Source organism: Lampetra planeri, chromosome 28, assembly GCF_965212315.1.
Source record: "Lampetra planeri chromosome 28, kcLamPlan1.2.h2, whole genome shotgun sequence".
Lineage (NCBI taxonomy): Eukaryota > Metazoa > Chordata > Hyperoartia > Petromyzontiformes > Petromyzontidae > Lampetra > Lampetra planeri.
The window spans coordinates 1,022,591-1,042,109 of NC_136134.1; the positions used below are offsets into that span (position 1 = coordinate 1,022,591).

Sequence of the window (19,519 nt, forward strand, 5' to 3'; positions counted from 1 at the left end):
CCTCTCTGTGTGGTGTCCGGTCCGACACCTGCCTCACCCAACTTCCTCTCCCCGTACCCTATATTCTTACGACTCGTAGCTAGCTCTGATTATACATGGGCGGATTAGCTGCGCTTGCAACATAACTAAATAAATATTTGGCCAGCATGCTGGTTTAATGATTAAGCTGCTCCTAACTCATTTCGGGTCAGTGTGATTCATGCAAACGTGCTAGCAAACACATGGGCAAAAATAAGAAGCAATTAACACAGGTGGCGCACTTCACGTGTTCGCCTAATTTATACATGTTTTCCATTCGTGGGTATTGTCTTTTCTGGCAACACCCCCCATCCCCTCCCACCCAACGCCATTATATATATGTTTGAAAGTTCACTCTATACTGGACTTTAAATACCGTGCCTTGATTTGTCCATGGTCAGCGTGAAGGCGAGTCACTCCGTTTACAATCGACATGTTTCAGCACATGTAGGATGGCTGTCGCATGATGAGTTTGGTTGTAATTACCGGCGAAACGTCATACTCGAATTGTAAACGTTGTGGGTTTACTCTCCAACACACCGGTGTGCTGAACAAGTAACAAATTGGCATGTTTTGTTTACGTGACAAACCTTACAAATTGCCTGTGTCGGGTGGTGGCGGGTTTAACGACGCATTTATATTTACGCGATCTAACCCCCCAAAAAAATCCTCTATTATCGACATTAGTCGCGATAGCCAATGTGTTAAACTGAGGATGATAATGTTGGACCAGATGACGCAACTCACAATTCCTTTCTCACTTTCTGTAATCATTGCTCAATTTATTAGAGACAGCAGTGAATGTTTCAATGGAAATGCAAACATTTTGCACAAGTTATTAATCTGGCCGCGCTGGCTCACCGATGGAGTGAGGTGGAGTGAGCGGCTCGCAATTGAAAGATCGCGAGTTCGGTTCTGGGTTGGGGGGTTTATTGACTCAGCACATCACTCCAACAGGGTTGCCAAATTGAGTAACCACTTTGTGGGGAAGTCAGCAGTGGTTGTCCTATGGAGGGACTTGGCCCCGTGATAGGAATGTAGAATTTCCACCACTGGCTCAGGGCTGTAAACAAGAGATGGCCACTTTTTTAATGCTCATGACTGCCTTTAAAAAACGAAAATCTCTCCAATTTCTCAACAAGCTGTTCTTCAAACCTATTTTCAGTCCACTGCCGGATTGGGGCCTCCCCACACCGTGTGTCATGGGGGTTATTTGGCCATACTTCACCACGCTGGTTAAGTGCGGGTTGGTGTAGTACAACAACGGATGTTGCTGCACTTGCCTCTGCTCTTTACCACGTAACACAGCAAGCTCTTTGGCATGTTGGTCCCCGTTAAAAGTACTGTTCGGATGTAACCATGCTCAGATTTGACGAGATTGGGTGGACTGGGTATGTCTGTCAAACGCTATACCTATTCACCCATGGCAAAATTAAGTGTCCTTGACAAAAAGGAAGTTCCACCACCTACAAAGCCGAAGGGCCCTGTATGTCCAGGTGTTCACGATAGCAACATCACAACATTTCGGTCGTAAATTGGGGACAAAGACCCATCAGCATGTGAACAGCGGGCTTGGGTTTTTACCACCACCCCCAATCGTGACATCTCGCTCAGACGTCACACCTCACGCACAGTGACCTCCCCACCTCAAAGAGGAGGGGGGCGGGGGGGGGCTTTACAGGACATCTGTGAAAAAGAGCTTCGTAGCTCATCGGATTCCTCCAGGATGAATAAAAATAAATCAAGATTTTCATTTAGCACCAACTCCATTGAGCCAGTGTTTCCTCCATTCTGTCCATAAGACGACAATTTACTTCCCACAAAGGGGTACTAAATGTGTAAAATATTTAATGGGGATGAGGGGCTGACTAATAGCTATGCAACAATACATTGATTAAAATTAATATAATTATCACTATAAAAGATACAGGCATCGACTTGTGCATGTAGTAATCATTTAGAATAAGTATCTGTTATTTATTATTTATGCAAATAATTTGTAAAATATCTACACGTGTTACATTGAGACCGATAGAACAAAAAAATTTGTAAAACAATAGTAGAAAAGCAAAGCAACAAAAATATTTTAAAATCTACTGACCGGGATTTCAACTCACAACCTTACAACTGTGAGTCAAGCATTAACCTCATTGCCACACGGGAGGATGCAGCCATACCCTCAATTGCCCTATAACAATCGCATCAGTCGTGCAAGCCAGCCTGTCACTCACGCCATAAACAAAGGAAATTAGACGCACAGCTGTTCAGACTATAGTGAGTCAGTGCATTACCCACACGCTTGCAATCGTCTCCAGTGAGACAAACCTAATCGGTTCACATCCCGTCCTGATGCTGTTACTGATTGCACTTTTGTTATCTTCTCTAAACGCATTGTGCTGTTGCAATGCTGTTATTTTACAAAAAGAATATTTGATACATTATATGAATAAAGCTTTTCCTAAAGGGGATATTCACACACATATTTGAAGCTGGTTCTTCATTGTGCCCGCCGACATGTTAATTTTTTCTCGTGAATTCAATCTTTACAGCTACGTATCAATCCACGGTTTGAGGTAAGGCCATGTCGGACGTGGGGGTTATATTTGGCATTTCACCAGCGTCGATCGGTGTGGGTTAGGATTGCCACTTCAATATGCACGTGGAAAAGTGAAGCTTCAGGTTTGTGGGATCACACCCTCCTCTCAATTTGTTACTTTCATTGTAAAAGTCCACAGCTGAAAATGCCGTTCTAATTTACTTGTTTGCGTGTTGCTCAGGACTCGTCCCTCTTTTTCTCTGCATATATGCCTCTACTTTGACTATGCGTGTATTGACTGTAATGCATTGTTGTAAATTTTGAGAGATCGTTTCTAAACTCGCATTGGCTTCAGTTTCAAAAGGGAAATAAACAAAACTAGAAGGTGTGACCTTGAAAATAACAAACTTGAATTTTGAGTGCCAGCACCCATATTGCAGGTGGGTTAACTGAGGCCAGGACCAGTTCTGGCCTCAATGCTGGTTTGTGTGGGTGGCTGAACTGGAGGTGGAGGGCCCGGACCAGTTTAGGTAAAACTCAGTGGGTGTTGGCCGTTGCCGGAAATCGACCTTGGGTGGCCGGGTACATACCGCAATTCGCTAACCACTTTATATTATTTATCAGCAAATAAATCAAGACACTACTGTTGAGCAACAGTCTTCTATCCTTTTCAGTACTTTTGTGTTGATGCTGATGAGCATGCTTGATGGTAATTCCTGATTAGAAATGGAATGGAACTTTTACCGCGGTGTTCCGCAAACTGATGTTTCCCTCCGATTTACATGAAGGTTGTTTTGTTTGTTGTTGCTGCAGTTCAACTTTCCGATGCGAATGGTGACGTCCAACCTTTGGCTCTTTGGCCCGATTTTCAGCTGGTAAGCAGGGCCATAACAGGGAGATCAAAGTCGGTGCTCACTTTAGGGCACCATGTTGGTGAGATGTTAACCACTTTGCCTGGTATGCAGGAGGTCATGGGTTCGATTCTGATCCCAGTGATCGTATGGATTTTTCTCCGGGTCCTCTGATTTTTCCCTCGAATTTATAATCAACGCGCGTTCAGAGTATTTGGCTGCTATACATTTCAATGCGATAAGCCATTTCGTTGAGCTATCATTTGTGGCCAGGTCACTTCTGAAAAGAACTCTATAGCTCAGTGGGCCTTACCTGGTAACATAAAAAAATAATCTAGTTCTTTGTAGCTTCAACGTTAACATTGTGGGGCCTTTATACAGAGGTGCATTTGTGTGCAAATGAGGACTGAGTGTCTTATGTAGAAAAAAGTTGATAAAAAAAACTTGCAGATCGATGACAACTCGACCGTTATGTACACTGATGTCACCTTTCCCCATAAACTGCCGCACTGTCCATCAACCGGCAGTACCTTTCAATGCAAAACATTTGTTCGAGTGGAGTGATAATAGTTCGTCTTGTTTTTAATGAGTTTAACACGTAGGCTTTCGCGACCAATATTATTCATAATCAACGTTTTTGGGTTTAGATCGCGTTATTTATAAATGTGTCGTAACCCTCCACCACCCGACACGGCCAATCAGTAAAACAGTGTCACGTTGACAAAAGACAATTAGTTCACTGCTTTAGCCCACCGGTGTGTTGAAGCGTGAAACCACAACAATTTACAATTTGAGTACGACGTTTCGCTGGTAATTGCATCCAGCATCATCGGGCAATTCGCCAGAATGGCGAATTGCTGGATGCAATTACCAGCGAAACGTCGTACTCAAATTGTAAATTGTTGTGGTTTCACGCTTCAACACACCGGTGGGCTAAAGCAGTGAACTAATTGTCTTTTGTCAACGTGACACTTTTTTACTGATTGGCCGTGTCGGGTGGTGGAGGGTTACGACACATTTATAAATAACGCGATCTAAACCCAAAAACGTTGATTATGAATTGTTTTTAATGATTCGATTCAGTTCACTGTTGGCTTTGTGAAGATTACTTTGGTGGTGATCGCATTGCCGTTTCCTGAAGTACTAAAACTTCATTGCCAGTTAATGGATTCTTCTCCAGAAGGCCCTCGTCGTGGCCAGCAGACCTCGACATTGGCACTTCGCCGCTGAATAGATGGCCATGCGTAAGAGGAAAATGCATTTTATATTTAATAATAATGAAACCATAAATCCTGAAAGATCTAAATGCGTCTGATCGTGTCATATTTCTTAAGCTAAGTAGGTAAATACTTCCCTACTTAAGTAAGTAAGTACTTACAGTGAGGGGAAAAAGTATTTGATCCCCTGCTGATTTTGTACGTTTGCCCACTGACAAAGAAATGATCAGTCTATAATTTTTATTGTAGGTTTATTTGAACAGTGAGAGACAGAATAACAACAAAAAAATCCAGAAAAACGCATGTCAAAAATGTTATAAATTGATTTGTATTTTAATGAGGGAAATAAGTATTTGACCCCTCTGCAAAACATGACTTAGTACTTGGTGGCAAAACCCTTGTTGGCAATCACAGAGGTCAGACGTTTCTTGTAGTTGGCCACCAGGTTTGCACACATCTTAGGAGGGATTTTGTCCCACTCCTCTTTGCAGATCTTCTCCAAGTCATTAAGGTTTTGAGGCTGACGTTTGGCAACTCGAACCTTCAGCTCCCTCCACAGATTTTCTATGGGATTAAGGTCTGGAGACTGGCTCGGACACTCCAGGACCTTAATGTGCTTCTTCTTGAGCCACTCCTTTGTTGCCTTGGCCGTGTGTTTTGGGTCATTGTCATGCTGGAATACCCATCCACGACCCATTTTCAATGCCCCGGCTGAGGGAAGGAGGTTCTCACCAAATATTTGACGGTACATGGCCCCGTCCATCGTCCCTTTGATGCGGTGAAGTTGTCCTGTCCCCTTAGCAGAAAAACACTCCCAAAGCATAATGTTTCCACCTCCATGTTTGACGGTGGGGATGGTGTTCTTGGGGTCATAGGCAGCATTCCTCCTCCTCCAAACACAGCGAGTTGAGTTGATGCCAAAGAGCTCCATTTTGGTCTCTTCTGACCACAACACTTTCACCCAGTTATCCTCTGAATCATTCAGATGTTCATTGGCAAACTTCAGACGGGCATGTATATGTACTTTCTTGACCAGGGGGACCTTGCGGGCGCTGCAGGATTTCAGTCCTTCACGGCGTAGTGTGTTACCAACTGTTTTCTTGGTGACTATGGTCCCAGCTGCCTTGAGACCATTGACAAGATCCTCCCGTGTAGTTCTAGGCTGATTCCTCACCGTTCTCATGATCATTGCAACTCCACGAGGTGAGATCATGCATGGAGCCCCAGGCCGAGGGAGATTGACAGTTTTTTTTGTTTCTTCCATTTACGAATAATCGCACCAACTGTTGCCACCTTCTCACCAAGCTGCTTGGCGATGGTCTTGTAGCCCATTCCAGCCTTGTGTAGGTCTACAATCTTGTCCCTGACATCCTTGGAGAGCTCTTTGGTCTTGGCCATGGTGGAGAGTTTGGAATCTGATTGATTGATTGCTTCTGTGAACAGGTGTCTTTTATACAGGTAACAAGCTGAGATTAGACGCACTCCCTTTAAGAGTGTGCTCCTAATCTCAGCTTGTTACCCGTATAAAAGACACCTGGGAGCCAGAAATCTTTCTGATTGAGAGGGGGTCAAATACTTATTTCTCTCATTAAAATGCAAATCAATTTATAACATTTTTGACATGCGTGTTTCTGGATTTTGTTGTTGTTATTCTGTCTCTCACTGTTCAAATAAACCTACCATTAAATTATAGACTGATCATTTCTTTGTCAGTGGACAAACGTACAAAATCAGCAGGGGATCAAATCATTTTTTCCCTCACTGTACATACTTACATACTTAGCTTGCCAGATGTTGTAGGCGTGGGAGTGCTAGGTGGCCAGGAGATGGAAATGTTGATTGTATCTCCCTCACGTGGGTGGGTTTTTTCCTCGGTTTTCAGTTTTTTTTTCCGCGTGAAATTTTCCAAAACAAACGCGATTCAGCTTGTAAGAGGCGGTGTCTCCATAGGACGGCCTTTGTTGACTGTCCAGAGGGTGGAACCCATTTTATTGACTCCAACAGAGGGAAGGCAACTTGGGCCATATACCTTGTTATTTAATCTAAACATATGTTTCTAAATGTGGAGGGAAAAAACCAGAAAAATCCGCGTGACCACGGGGCGAACATGCAAACTCCAAATATGCAGCAGGCGTCAGGGTCAGGATAAAATGCACGACCTCCTGTATACCAGACGAGGCAGTTAACATCTCCGAGCCACCGCAGCACTCCTTGAATAACCGCTTGAGCTAAACATCGTTACATTTCAAATGTCCTTTCAATGTCTCGCTTTATGCTCTTAGGGTGCTGGGTCAGAAGCCAACCACCAATGCCCTAATCAGGACCACAACTGCAGTGACTGAATTCCACGCAGGTGTCAAGGTAAAATGCTTGCTATGTTCTCCAAGTACTGTACGGTATAAGTTAAGGACAGTAATAAAACAATCATAGTTTTAATTATGTCAGCCCTTCTTGAACCCACTGCTGAATTCAAGTGTTCCAAAAGCCTTGTCAGCCATGGGGGCTATTTGACCATACTTCACCAAGCTGATCAGTTCTGGTTAGTGGAAGGGTCAGAGTCCAGGACCTCTTCAGATATCACTCGACACTGATGTTAGCCGTGGCCAAGAATCAAACTCGGGTCACCGGGTGCATTGTGCACTGTGCTAACCACTGCACTGCCGCTCCATCCTTCGCCTGGTGTACAGGAGGTTATGGGTTCGATCCCGACCCTGACGCCTGTATATTTGGAGTTTGAATGTTCTCCACGTGGTCGTGTGGATTTATCTCGAGGTTCTCTGGTTTTTCCCTCCACAATTATAAACATGCGTTTCGAGAATTCGGCTGCTATAAATGTCCACGTGATGATGAGCCACCTCGTTGAGCTCTCATTTGTGGCCAGGTCGCTTCTGACAGAGAGCTACGTAGCAGTTCAGTGAGCCTTATCTGGTCAAATAAAAACATCGTTTAAAAAGAATAGCCTCTCTCAGTAGGTGTGTAAACAATGTATAGGGGAATGTGAACTCTGTGGAACTTTCTGTAGTTGTGTGGAATCACGTCAGTCACAACAGGGAACACCGAGCAACCACAAGTGGGGCCCATTCCACACAAACATCTGAATATTGATCTATTTATACTGGAGGAATCCGATGAGCTTTCAAGCTATTTTTTTACAGATGTCCAGTATCAATGATTTCCTGTACGTGTTATGATCAATCATATCACCGTGACAATTACCATGTCTCATGTTTGGCTGTTGAATGCAGCCGCACTGGGGATTGTGGTTTTATGTCATGTGATCGTCATTCCTTAGGGAATTCACAGTTTCTGAACTGGGGTTTCTAATTTGATGTTCCTGTTCGGAAAGGCAGAGGCAGAAGCAAGCCGAAGCCTTTGTGCGGAGTCCTTCAATGAGCTGCCTGCGGACCAGACTTGGCCTGCGAAAGCTCTCGGAGTGGCCCGCTCAGAGATATGACTGCGAAAAATAAAAAGACAGATTAGATGAGAAAGAGATACATGAGAAAGAGAGAGAGATGCGAGAGCCGTAGAAATAGGGATGAACAGAAGTGAGATGAAGGCAAGGGAGAGATGTGAGACGTGTAAATACACGGTTCAGATAAAATAGGAGTCTGTGTGCGGACGTTATGTTGATGCCATGATGTGCTTGCCCGCCCATACTTGCGGACCTGCCCCTGCTGGACATCTGTGAAAAAGAGCGTCATAGCTCATCGGATTCTTCCAGCACTAAATAAAGATCCTGATTCCAAAGATTCTGACGTGCCGTCACACGGCCCGCGATCGCACGCAAGGTTTATTGTGAGGCCGGCCAGGAAAACGTCGTTGAAGAACCTCGGCCTCGTGCACGAAACCCTTTTGCCTCACCCTGAGCCGGCTGCCGTGCGTTCCTCTACCGCAGCCGAACGTGGTGGCGCCGCTCGCCGAGGCCACCGTCAACTACCGCATCCACCCGGCTCAGTCGGTGAGCGAGGTGAATCTGCACGCGGCATCACAGGCAGAGTTTCACTTCTATATTTGGACGGGTGGGGGTGGCAGGTGTTAACTTTATCCCTCACATTAGGAATCGCGGGTGCATATAATTAATTTAGTTTTAGTTTCAATTGTAAACTACTGAAAATAAATTAATAAAGGTATCCAGTTTGTGGTTGGCGTTGCTTCTCCGTGCTCCCCCCCCCCCCCTGCCCATGTGCGGCACGCCGGCCCTCTTTATATATTGTACTTATGCTGGTCTTTCTCCCGCTCATCAATGGATGAAGCTACTCCACTCTGTGATTTTGGGCTTTTTCTAGAACACTGTTACAGTCTGTTCTCCTATAACGCGAATTGGATATAACACGATTGAGTGAACATAACTACGTCGCGCGAGTAGGAATAAGCGGTTGTACGGCTGCCTCGGCATAAAATGACTCGAGGCGGGATGCTGCTGGATGCTTCCACGTGCCTCAGTCTTTGTTCAGCCTGCATACACATCTCACGTGTTATCACGGACTGTGCTTTACCCTATATTATAGATTTATTATAACGCGATGTTCTTCGGGAACGCAACTACTGTCTTCTAGAAGAAAAGGCTGTACACCGTCTAACTGTCCATCTTAGTCTGTCAACCTCTTCTGTTTCCTTTTTCTTTCACTTAATTCCAAACATCAATAGCTTTTCTTCAGGCTTTCCCTATCACGCCTATAAATGTGCCCGACATACTTTGGTGTCTATCTCTGTCTTACGGTCTATGCTCCAGCTCTTTCACTCATCTCTTATATAGACCCAACTTTCATTGGTTCTTCTTGCCGTCACGTGGGTTATGGGATCACCGTCTCCCGCAGCAGTGTCGTGCAGAGGCTGTGGACTTGCTGCTCTCTGCTGCACGGGTTGGCGAGTGCCGTGGTCACATTGTGTTCCCGCCAGGTGCTGCGCTTGACCGAGGAGATCATCGCCGACGACCGAGTGGAGCTGGAGGTCCTCTCCTCCATGGAGCCCCTGCCGATCAGCCCGTTTGACGAGTCTGCCACTGGCTACTGGACAATCAGCAAAAGCATCACGGACACCTTCCCAGACATCGTCAGCGCCCCGGGTGAGCACGCCATTGTCATCGACACCTGAGCAATGTCGCAATTCGTCTTTCGCCACCCCCCCCCCATTGCGTGATCAGAGCTGGAAATGGCAGATTACTGGAGGAACTCATCGATGCCGAGACAAACTATATATTTTTTTATATGGGAGTCAGAAAGGACCTCCAAATTATGTACGATATGTGGAACTTCTTTCACACTGTACGTAGTCAACCATGCTAATCGGAGGTGCGGGAAGGACAACAAACTAAACAGAAAAAGCAGTTCGAAAGAAATTAGTTTTCAATCTAGATGCTTGATTTTAATTCTTATTTATTGCAAATATAATTAGTAATTCATATATTAGTTTCTAGTTTTTGTTGTTCCAATTTGTGCGATTGATGTTTTATTGAATCTACAGTTCTGTTGAGTGTCCAAAGGGCTATACACCTGTGAATTTTGCCCACCCTCTTTATTCCGAGCGGCGTGTGCAATTGCCAGCAAGGAATGGGACACGTGCGTGGCTGACGAGGGGAGCCATGTGCAGATCTGGTCCGCAGTAATCCTTTGCCTTTGGGACTCTTTGGCAATGTATGAAGACCCTGTAGATCCCGCTGTAGACCCTGTGTAGCCTTTAATTCTATATAATATTGTGAGGCTAAATCCTAATGGCCCGAGCCTGGGAAGTCGTGTAGGGTGCCACGGTAGCGATATGTTAACTACCTCGTCTGGTATACAGGAAGTCGTAGGTATAATTGGACTTTGCATGTTCTCCCTGTGGTCGTGTGGATTTTTCTCCGAGGCCTCTGGTTTTTTGTATCCACATTTAGAATCAACACGCATTTATAGTATTTGCCTACTATGAATTGTCACGTGATAAGCCACTTCGTCGAGCAATTATAGGTGGCAGGTCACTTCTGAAAAGAGCTCTTTAGGTCAGTGGGTCTTACCTGGTAAAATAAAAAAAAGTTTAGTTGTAGCTTCAAGTGTTGGGCTTGAGCGCCATCCTCTGTTAGTGTGTCATTATTGCAGCTGATAGCCGAGCTATTATTTTTTTAAATAACATTTTGGTGGGTTTTGTAAGTTCTAGGAAATTTGATCGAAGTATAACGAGTGAAATCGAACCCTCTGCAGTGAAACCAGGTCCACGGACGATAATGCAACAATTATAACACAGCAGCAACGTTAAGACCCCAGTCTGACATGGCCATGTGTTTGTACCAACTCTGCTGTGCCAGGACTCTGTATTGCCAACACGGATACCAGGCACTATCAGAAGCTGACCAGCGCTCTCTACAGGTTCACACCAATTTGGAGTAAACTGGAGGATATTCCAAGGTAACGGGAAACACTTCTTCTGTGTACGTAGAGCTCATGCTAATCTCTCTCCCTAATCTCTTTCTCCCTAACCTCCCCCATTAACACGACAAATGTGCTTGCGTGCGGGGATGGAATTCCTTTCCAACTCAGACCCCGCCTGCTTGCCCTTCGCCACATATATAACCTCTTGTTGTAGCAGCTCTTCCTGGTTCAGCAGTTCCACTGCTGGATAATTTTTTTCCGCCTGAGGACGACCGCTTGTGTTGCGATCGAAACGTCGTGCTATATTATTTTTTGTATTATTTTTATACCTACGTGACTTTACCGAAAGAACCAAAGAGTATGGATTCCTGCAGTCACGGAAGCTTCAAATCAAGATAGAGCTTATGATGCCTATGCTGACGATGGCCATATTGTTGTCGTCTGGATTCTCTGCGGAAGGTGGTTGTTGTTGCTTCTGCTTTAATAGAATTCAAGACCACCCACAGAAAACTGTGATCCAGCAGTTTTTTTGGTGGCCTGAAAGAATTAGACTCACACTATAATATATCTTAGAATAGCTGAAACAAGTGATTTGGTAATGCTGCGCTGGTAGCGATGCACAAGCACAATTGACAAAAAACTCAACACATTCGTCAACAACACTGCTTTAAAGTGATGGTTTATTTTTAATATATAATTTCCGACGTTTCAAGCTATTGCCTTTTTTTCATAGCACATGAAGAAGGGTCATTGTCCGAAATGGCGCCCGGCAATGGCCCTTCATGTACGTCAGCCTGTTTAGTGTGAATGCTTGCGGGGGTCGTTGTGGTGGTGCCGCGGTGGTTCACACCTCGCGCTCCGAATCCAACGGCTAACATCGGTGGCGAGCGAGAGCTGAACCAGTCCTGGGTCCCACCACGCCCTCGCTCGCTGACTGTCATGGTGAAGTATGGTCAAGCGACCTCCACGTCCGACTCGGCTCGGGAGGGCCGCCTTATCCAACTGTCTATTGACAAAAGGCTGCAAATGATAATGTTTTATGATTGTATATTTAAATTAAGCTCAATTGTTGGTAAATGTTCTCGGTACCCTACGGCTATGAACGGTGAATGGATCACGTAGACATTTTCTTGACGTGATGTGATGTTTTGTATTTGCAGGTATCACGGGGTGAATGAGAGGATTTCGTTACACAACTATAAACAGACAATTCATTTCTACTTTAACCTCATGCAGAATGCAGACCAAGAGGAGCCTTTGATAAAACACTTCCACACAGAAGACCTGTAAGGGTACATCACCCCTTTGTGAAGGTTGTTGTTGTTGCTGTTGGAATTTATTTTCTCATTTTAAGTAGAAAACTCAACTGCTGATCACTTTTTAAAAACACGTTTGAATTCACTTTGCAGTAGGGGTCTCATATTGGGGAAATGTCTTGCGCCATACTTTCTGTCAGAAGTGGTGGATTTACAACTTAAATTTCTTTTAAAAAATCTGTAACCGCCGAACTTTCACGAATGCAGTGAACGCTTTTTCCACAATATTATGCGTGGCCCAAAATAGTTTTTTTTCCTATTATCGGCATCCAATCTATGCTTTTATGGGTAAGAGGAGTCACCAATATGTAGTGGCCATGGGCCCTACATTCATCAATGTATTTGTGTTGTGAATAAGCGGGATGAGAACTGCACTTGTCTGTGCGTGTGTTGATGTTACGAGAGGGCCCCACATCACTGTGCATCACAAGCCGGGTATCATTGGTCGGAAAGTGGAGCTGACGAAGGTTTTTCAACTACGGCCGCAAAACTTTGAACTCACTCCCTCATTTTCACTCCACTCGATTAGTGCAACTCCCTCGCGCTCGGTCTTCCCTCCTATGCAATGAAACCACTTCAACAAATCCAAAATGCTGCTGCCCGGATCATCTTTAATCACCCCCTACCACTCCCACACACCACCTCTCCTCGTTCAGCTACACCGGCTTTCAAATTCCTCACCCTAGTTTACATATCTTTCGTTTCCCTCATCTCGCTCGACTCTCCTTCTCGTCCTCTCCGTTCACAATCCCAGCTCTGTCTCTGTCCGTTCCCCCTCCTCCTCGTCCCCAATCACCATTCCCTTCTTTCTCGCTTCTGGCCTCTTTACACTGGAACAAGCTGACCTGACGTGTCAAACAATCAGCCTCACCGTCTATTTATCGTTCGTTCCTTGAAACTCACTCGCTGATTTTCCCTCGCTTACCCAAACTCCCTTCCCCATCGATAACTCTATCCCTCTTCCCAACTTCCCTACGCATTCAGCATGACACTCGCTCATCATCATGAACCACTCGCTGTCACTTTAATCACCGTTTGTTTCAAGCATCATTATATTCACCATGCACTGCTATCCTCATCAACTCAGCGCATCTCATCACGCCGTTTAAATGTACAAATTGGGAATTGCTTGTTTAGCGCCTTAATTAAGGCACTATATAAATTCAAATAAGGTAATATAATAATATTATTGGGTCTTTCGGTAAAGTCACGTAGATAGGTTTTGTTATTTTCCTTGAACCTATCTACGTGACTTTACCGAAAGACCAAAGAATATGAATTCCTGCAGTCACGAAAGCTTTAAGTCAATAATATAATAAAAAAAAAATTCACTTTGCACTCATGAGGCACCTTTCCCAGTCTCAAGGTGTCATGAATCAAAAGAAGAGAGGTGTCGGAGAAAGAGCAGGTTGGAAAAACAAGAGGAACAAACTGATGTTTTAATGATTTTGACAGTTTATCATTTATCCTGGGACCTCCTTTGCCAGTACCAAAATATGAGAAGAGGTTTTCCCCTTTTTTCTGACAACAAAACAGCTGTTAAGATGTTAAAACACCAAACTGAAACCTTTTTACAAGGAACCATGCCTGAATTACTCTGATAGTGCGTTGTCGCTGGTGTGGACCAATCAGGTTCAAAGACAATGCAAATATTATTAGAGTACGTTTTTTTGCATGACCACAAGTATTGTGGTTAATGCAGACATGATTCCTTGTAAAAGGTTTCAGTTTGGTGTTTTAACATCTTAACACCTGTTTTGTTGCCAGAAAAAAGGGGGAAAACCTCTTCTCAGTTTATCATTTGAAAGGATGAACATAACCGATGATGAAGGTGTTGTTTAACATGATTGTTTTTAAGTTTTACGTTTTCCAGGTATATGGCTTTAGCCCTTTGATGTCTCTCACGAAATGTCGGCTTCCCTAATGGACTCCATGGCCAGAGTGTTACCCTTTGCTCAGTGTGGCCAATAGAAATGAGCACCAATCAATGCTCGTTTGAGTATTAATGGACACTATATTCACGGAAATGTGATATTGCTGTGCAAGTGGTCGATTAAATTGACTCAATATATGATGTGTGGTCTTCGTTACAATGCTACTGCACAAAACAACTCTCCTCACTGTTAGGTCTCCATAAAAAAAGGAAATGACAGCCTAAAGACCTGTAAAGTAAACATCCTCGGCAGGAGATGGCAAGTCCCCTGTGCAGTGAACAATTGACCTGGTAAGACTGTATTGGCAGTGGTGCACACGCTCAAATAACAACAACATAACTCAGCGTATTCGTCAATAACACGTCATAGGTGACGTTTCAGGCAATGACCCTTCTTCACAACACATAGGCAAGCACGTAGCTCTCTGGCCCAACCATAATAGTCGTATCGTAAGAAACACTTCTTTATCGATGTTATTTATTTACATATTTAGAATATACAATATCGTTCCAATCTGGTCATCGAGTCTATTTAGTTGTTCTTCCCCTGCACCTCCGATTAGCAACGGTTGGCTGTGTACGGCGTGAAAGAAGTTCAACAGACGTAGAATGCAAGGCGCCACAATAATGGACATTGTATTGTGGCATTGTACACGTGTTACACACTACCATGTACACATGTTACCGTGTACACATGTTACACACTACCATGTACACATGTTACACGTTAACATGTACACATGTTACACACTACCATGTACACATGTTACACGTTAACATGTACACATGTTACACACTACCATGTACACATGTTACACATTACCATGTACACGTGTTACACACTACCATGTACACACGTTACACATTAACATGTACACGTGTTACACACTACCATGTACACACGTTACACATTAACATGTACACGTGTTACACACTACCATGTACACATGTTACACGTTAACATGTACACATGTTACACACTGCCATGTACACATGTTACCATGTACACATGTTACACGTTAACATGTACACGTGTTTACACATTACCATGTACACATGTTACACGTTAACATGTAATCGGGAACAATGAAAACACAATTTGCTGAGGTTTATTATTACTATTATTTTCTGCACCAAAACATAGATAACTGGTACATTTTTCCTAATTGTATATCTGTGACTTTTTTGGCGCAACTAAGAGCCAGCGAGATGAATTGTAATTTGGTGGGACCACCGTGTAGGCATCAGACGTCGAGAATAATGGAATTGCGGATGCGTTTTACTGTTTTTAACCCTGACAACTTGATTTGAAGAATCAAAGAGCATTATTCTAAACTCTCGCTTAATCCCTTTAAAATAAGAAAATGTTCATACCACAATCATTTCTGTTGACTGCTTTGATATGATACAGTTTGGACAGGTTCTTGGAGGTAATCGGTGCAAGGGTAACCTGTGCGTGGGTAGGGAATGCACATTTTACGATTCATTTGCTGTTCCTGAGGTGCCTTTTACATTACATTTGAGGAAAAACGATTTCCTGGAAATGTGTTGGGTGAGGAGCGTTCTGTGCTGCACTACCGCGGTGTTCTTTCTACTTTATAATCATCGACTTTGATATGCAAGACCGAATAAAGGTAATGAGTCCAATTCCAGTAGAGTTTTTTGTCTGTCATTCCTAAACGCCTTGGCAGAACGACGGCCTGGTGCCACTTTTATTATACAAGAGCCATTTCTGCCATTCCCTCTTTTGTCGACCTGCACTGACCAGCATGGTGAAGTATGGTCAAACAACCTCCACAAGTGGCACGGCGTGGGAAAGCCTTCACCCAGCAGGTGATTGATGAAGGGCTGTAAATAATGTATGTATGTGGAACTTATTTCGCACCATACGTAGCCAACCATGTTAATCGGAGATGCAGGAATGGTGACAATAATAAAACATTTCCACCATTCAAAACGATGTCCTGCTCAAATGAGTATTCAGGCAGTGCTCACCTGTTTGAAAACCTGAGCCAGTGTTTGAAATTCCACATTCCTATGACGGGGGGGGGGGGGCGAGTCTCCAACTGACAACCGCTGTTGACTTCCCAACAGAGTGGGTGCTCATTCCAACATCGGAGAAACACGTTCCTCTGCTCCGCAGAATTTGTAAAATGGGGCAAAGTTCGAGTGGAACTCAGGTGAACTCTTAAACTGCGACAACTTTCCACCAACATTGGCATTACGTCAATCGTTTATTGGGGGAGGGGCGTAGCCTCTGAAGAGATCGCCGAGTGGGCTTGGAGAGCCATTTTCGCGAAAGTCACACCGACGCTTTTTTACCTCCATTCTGAAAGATGTGTGCTCGAAAGTCCTCCACAAACTTCGAGGCGTCTTCTGCTTCCACAGTGGCTACCGTGGTCGAAGTTTAATTTCGCCCGGCGCAATATCGCCAATAACTCTGCAGATTAAATTGATGGAATTACTTTTCCAAAAATATAAACTTGAGTGAAGTTTACTGACAAGGTGGAAGAGCAAGCATACATAAATCAGGACCAATCGATATTCTTTTCCTGATGACGACCGCTTGTGTTGCGATCGAAACGTCGTCGTATTTTTATTCTTTGAATTTTTTCTATCTACGTGACTTTACCGAAAGAACCAAAGAAAATGAATTCCTGCAGTCACGAAAGTTTAAAGTAAAAATTTCAGGACCAATATAGTTTGTGGAATGAAAGCCCAGAGGCTTGACATGATCAACTCCACCATATACCAGAATATTTCACGGCAGCAATGTAATGCAATTTGGATTTATATATCGTTTCTATGAGTGGTCACATCTCAATACACTGGAGGAACAGTGGGAAAATGTGTTTCATAGCGAGAGTGAGGCAGTCGGGTAAGGGCAGAGGAGGAGGAGAAAGTATTGAGCCTGGATGTCAACAGGGGCAGGGATTTGACAGCACGAATGGCTGAGGGAAGAGAGTTCCAGACCGGGGTTGTCAGGAGACGACCTCCCACTGAGTGAACGCTGATTGGGAAAGTGCATGGATGCTAGTTAAGTGAGATGAGCGGGGAGAGGTAGGAGAGTGTGAGTCAGATGAGAGGTAGGAGTGTGCGTGGAGGGGAGTAGAGTGAGATGAGAGGGGAGTAGTAGAGAGTGTGGAGTAGAGTGAGATGAGAGGGCAGTAGTAGTAGAGAGAGTGGAGTAGAGTGACAAGAGAGGGAGTAGTGGGAGAGAGAGAGTGGAGTAGAGTGAGATGAGAGGGCAGTAGCAGGAGAGAGAGAATTGAGTAGAGTGAGATGAGAGGGGGCAGATGGAGGCAGGGCTGAGTCCATGGAGGTTGTTGAGGATAGCGAGTGCGACCTTGAGATTGATCCGGGATTAGATTGGGAGCCGGTGGTAGCGATGGGAGTTTCGTGGCTACTTGGGCTCATCCATGGGTATGGGCGATGATTCTGGGGTGGAATCTCTGGGTGGTGGTGGTGGACGGGAGACCGCGTGACAATGCGTCGGCTGGGTGCGGTGGTGCTGCGAGCTGGCACGTGCAACCCAGTTGACAGACGTGCCCCAATGCGATGTTGTCCCGCGAGAGGGCGCCATGTCCAGCTATGGATGTGCCTCGCTCAGCGTGCCGCATTATAATCAAGTGAACAGACATGTTGGGGTTTCGGAACTGGCGAGGGAGTTCCTCCTCAGTTTGCAATGTATTTACAACTGATGCGTGGTGATGTTCAGGAAAATGGAAGGAACCGGAAAGGGTGGAAGAGCGAACAGAGAATAGGTTGATTGCGGCATCAGAGATTGGTGCTAGTGTAGTAGGTTCGAATTAGGTGCACACACACGCAGCTTGGAGGCAACACTATTTATTAAACGGTACGTAACATAACACGGTACATAAGGTGGTGACCACCTTCCTCAACTCACTAACACTCTGGAACACGACACAGACTGGACCAGGCAGGCAACGGCCTGCCTGGCCCAGGACGACGACTCGGGACTTGACGACCGATGATGTCTTCACTTTGGAGTACAGTACAACAGCCTCGCTCTGCGTTCACACCACGCTTATATCTGGTTTGGCGTGGCTGGCTCCGCCCGGCGTGGCTGGCTCTCTTCAGGCCACGCCTCCCTTCCCAGGACACGCCTCACTTCCCCCACCTCTGGGAAGGTCCGGATCCCTCCAGCACGTGACCCCCCGGGCACCCCCTTGGGGCCCCCAGCCCTCGTACAGGCCGACACAGTAGTGACCATTCTATGTCACTACACTAGAGAGATGCGGCCACTGCTACTGGAGCATATTGGTACAAGACAGAGGAAAGTGGAAATAAATGACGACATGTGCAGTGGGTACATACGGACTATCTGCCCCATGGATCGTGTTGATGATGATGATGCGTGGTGCTTGTTATGCTGTTTTCTTGACGGCATGATGACACTCAAAGTGATACTTTAAGTCAATCCATCTGCTCTGAAGAAGGGTCATTGCTTGAAACGTCAGCCTGTCTTTGTCTGTCTATATATTCCTCCCTGTTGTGAGGCAGTGTTCGCGATGTACGCGGTGTAAACGTGCGCTGGTGCTTGCTGTGGGCCTGTGACCAAATCAGCCGGGATGTGGCCAATCTCGACATCTCAGGAGCTGAGCGGGCTGGAGCCCGGCTCGGATAGGTGACCACCTTGCGCAGCGCGGTGTTTGTTATAAGCCGCGGGGATACGTGGTGGGCAGCAGAGAGCAGAGCAGCAAACCTATTGCCCTGTACGTCGATGCTCCCACGTCTACGCTCCCTGCATTCGTCAACCCGCACTGACCAGCGAGATGTTAACTACCTCGCCTGGTATGCAGGGGAACGTGGGTTCGAATCAGACCCTGACACCTGTACATTTGGAGTTTGTAAGGGGTTTCCCTATGGTCATGTGGATTTTGTATGAGGGTCCTCTGCTTTTTTCTCATCAACATTTAGAATCAACATGCGTTTAACAGTTGTTCGGCTGCTATACATTTTCACAAGATAAGCCGCTTCGCTGAGCTATCATTTGTGGCCAGGTCGCTTCTGAAAAAGCTGTGTAGCTCAGTGGGCCTTACCTGGTAAAATTAAAAGTAGTTTTAGACAGCTTGGTGAAGTATGATGAAATCACCCACGCAGCCCGCATGGCGTGGGTGGCCCTCACCCAGCAGTCATTTGTGGCACGTGCCCCCCCCCCCCCCAATGATCCGATCGAAATCCCTAATTTCCACACGCTGCGGAGCCCCCGAGATTGTTATCTGTGAGATTGTTATCTGTGAGATTGTTATCTCGAGCCCCGCCAGCGGGGTGAGCCGCTGG

At 45.2% G+C, this 19,519-nt stretch overlaps 1 protein-coding gene across 1 annotated transcript in view; it reads left to right on the plus strand.

Annotated features, from left to right (window-relative positions):
* Nucleotides 1-15,867, plus strand: part of PM20D1 (peptidase M20 domain containing 1) — a 42,020-nt gene extending 26,153 nt beyond the window's left edge. Inside the window, exons 9-14 of the mRNA XM_078607636.1 lie at nucleotides 3,368-3,429; nucleotides 6,905-6,983; nucleotides 8,518-8,589; nucleotides 9,522-9,687; nucleotides 10,903-11,002; nucleotides 12,127-15,867. Coding sequence (XP_078463762.1) covers nucleotides 3,368-3,429; nucleotides 6,905-6,983; nucleotides 8,518-8,589; nucleotides 9,522-9,687; nucleotides 10,903-11,002; nucleotides 12,127-12,256 — 609 coding nt within the window. The 3' untranslated portion in view covers nucleotides 12,257-15,867. The remainder of the gene's footprint in view (nucleotides 1-3,367; nucleotides 3,430-6,904; nucleotides 6,984-8,517; nucleotides 8,590-9,521; nucleotides 9,688-10,902; nucleotides 11,003-12,126) is intronic.
* The last annotated feature ends 3,652 nt before the right edge of the window (nucleotides 15,868-19,519 follow it).